Source organism: Cystoisospora suis (genome assembly GCF_002600585.1).
Source record: "Cystoisospora suis strain Wien I chromosome Unknown contig_48, whole genome shotgun sequence".
NCBI classification, from domain to species: Eukaryota; Apicomplexa; class Conoidasida; order Eucoccidiorida; family Sarcocystidae; genus Cystoisospora; species Cystoisospora suis.
This window is the reverse complement of record NW_027152850.1, coordinates 1-1884: the sequence shown is the minus strand read 5'-3', so window position 1 is coordinate 1884 and position 1884 is coordinate 1. Positions and strand designations below refer to the sequence as shown.

General features: G+C 51.1%; 1 protein-coding gene across 1 annotated transcript; it reads left to right on the top strand.

Annotated features, from left to right (window-relative positions):
• Positions 1-204: 204 nt before the first annotated feature.
• On the top strand, positions 205-1081 carry CSUI_000122 (retrotransposon ty3-gypsy subclass; the record flags this gene model as incomplete). Its single annotated transcript, XM_068060356.1, has 2 exons — positions 205-499; positions 597-1081. 2 exons carry the CDS (start codon positions 205-207, stop codon positions 1079-1081), a joined length of 780 nt encoding a protein of 259 aa, XP_067927668.1.
• Between the last annotated feature and the right edge of the window lie 803 nt (positions 1082-1884).

The following is a 1884-nucleotide window of genomic DNA, read 5'->3' as shown; positions in this document are numbered from 1 at the left end:
TGAAAAGATATTCGATGTGTTGGTGACAAGAATGAGGGAGTTATATATGAGGGGAAGAAGTATGTGTGGGAACACAGGTATCTGTGGGTGTTGGCAGAGGGCGGCTGGCGGATTTGTGTACCGGGGAACTAACTTAAGAAAAAGGTGTGCTGCCGTTTTCACGCTCATATACTGTCGGGACATCCGGAGTTTGAACGTACTCGTATGGCGATACGTCAAATATTCTGGTGGCCTAATATGGACAATGAGATTGAGTTGTTTAAGTCATGTGTGCCTTGTGCGAAGGGGAAGTCGCTACATTTGCGTCCGGGCGGCTTGATGCAGCCCTTGCCAATTCCAAACGTGCCGTGGGAAAAGATTGCCATGGACCTTATTGTGGGATTACCCAAAACGAAGGAAGGATGGGATGCCATATTAACGATCGTGTGTAGCTTAACTAAGATGAGCCACTTCATACCAACTAAACATAGTGCGTCAGCCGAAGATCTCGCAATTACAGGTACGTGAGGTGATTAGACTACATGGAATGCCCAGTGCCATCTTAAGTGATAGAGGTACTCGCTTCACAAGTGAAGTATGGCGTGTGATGTGTAAAGGGCTGGCCATGGATCAAAAGATGTCCACGGCTTACCCTTCGCACACGGATGGGCAGGCCGGACCTACGGATCAAACAATTGAGCAGATGTTAAGATGCTCTATCCCGGGAGATGACACCAAGTGGGCAGACTTACTACCATTATTAGAGCTCGCATACAGCAGTACAGTGCATGCCAGTACAAAGACGACTTCGTTCAAGTTATCGTATGGTTTCACGCCGAGTAGTCCTCTGTGTAAGAAATTTGCAATCCCTAATGAAAATGCTGAGTTACGTTTCCCCTGGAAAGCGCATGTGCAGGTGCAGAGAGCAAAAAGGGAACCCAAGAACGCGCAGGAGTACCAGACGCGCTACGCGGACACAAAGAGGCGAGAAGTATCTTTTGCAGTGGGACAAGAAGTCTGGTTGAGCACGTCAAACTTGACTATCGATGGGCGAATCCAAAGCGTTAAAGCCGAAGTTTATAGGGCCATTCAAGATCATTAAGATGTATGGAGCCAACGCAGCCAAGCTCGAGCTCCCTAGATCAATGCTAATACACCCCGTTTTCCATGTGTCACTACTCGCACCAGTAATCAAGGAACCCCCCAATACCAGGCGCAACCCTCCAGAACAAGACCCACTTGCAGACCAGGAGTACAAGATCGAGGGAATAGCTACAAGCACCCAGGACGCTCCGCACGCCTTTATGATATCGATGCGCGGGAAAGTCCGCGATGGGCGCGGTCCTTTGAGGGTCTGGCCGAACCCCTGCCGCTGACGCCAGCAAGCCCAGATAACGAGGATCTCGTTTACACAGGTTACTCTTTTGTGGCTTCAGGCGTAAGTTGGCTCCCTGCACCTTTGCAAAGAACAACTCCTGGTGACGCAAATGGTCTGCGAACGCATCGCTGGAAACTACTGCGTCGTCTAGGTACGCTGTGGCACATACCCCTTTCATCCCACCGAGCAACTTGTCAACCAATCTTTGCTGGGTTGCCGGTGCGGCCGCGGCTCCGAATGGCATCCGCCTCCATTCCTCCTGCCAGTCCGGCGTGATAAATGCCAAATATTTGCGGCTCTCCCGTTCTACCTCTATCTGCCAATAAGCATTAGGGAAGTCGAACACGGAGAAAAACGCCTTTCCCTGCAGTGCGTCCAGCGCCTGCTGTATGCGTGGTAGTGGGTAGGCAGGCACTCTCGTGACCTTATTCAGCGGTCGATAGTCGAGACAGAAGCGGTCCCTGCCTCCAGGTTTGGGTGCTAGCACTACTGCCAAGGACAACTCCGCTTCTGTCTCGACTATCGAC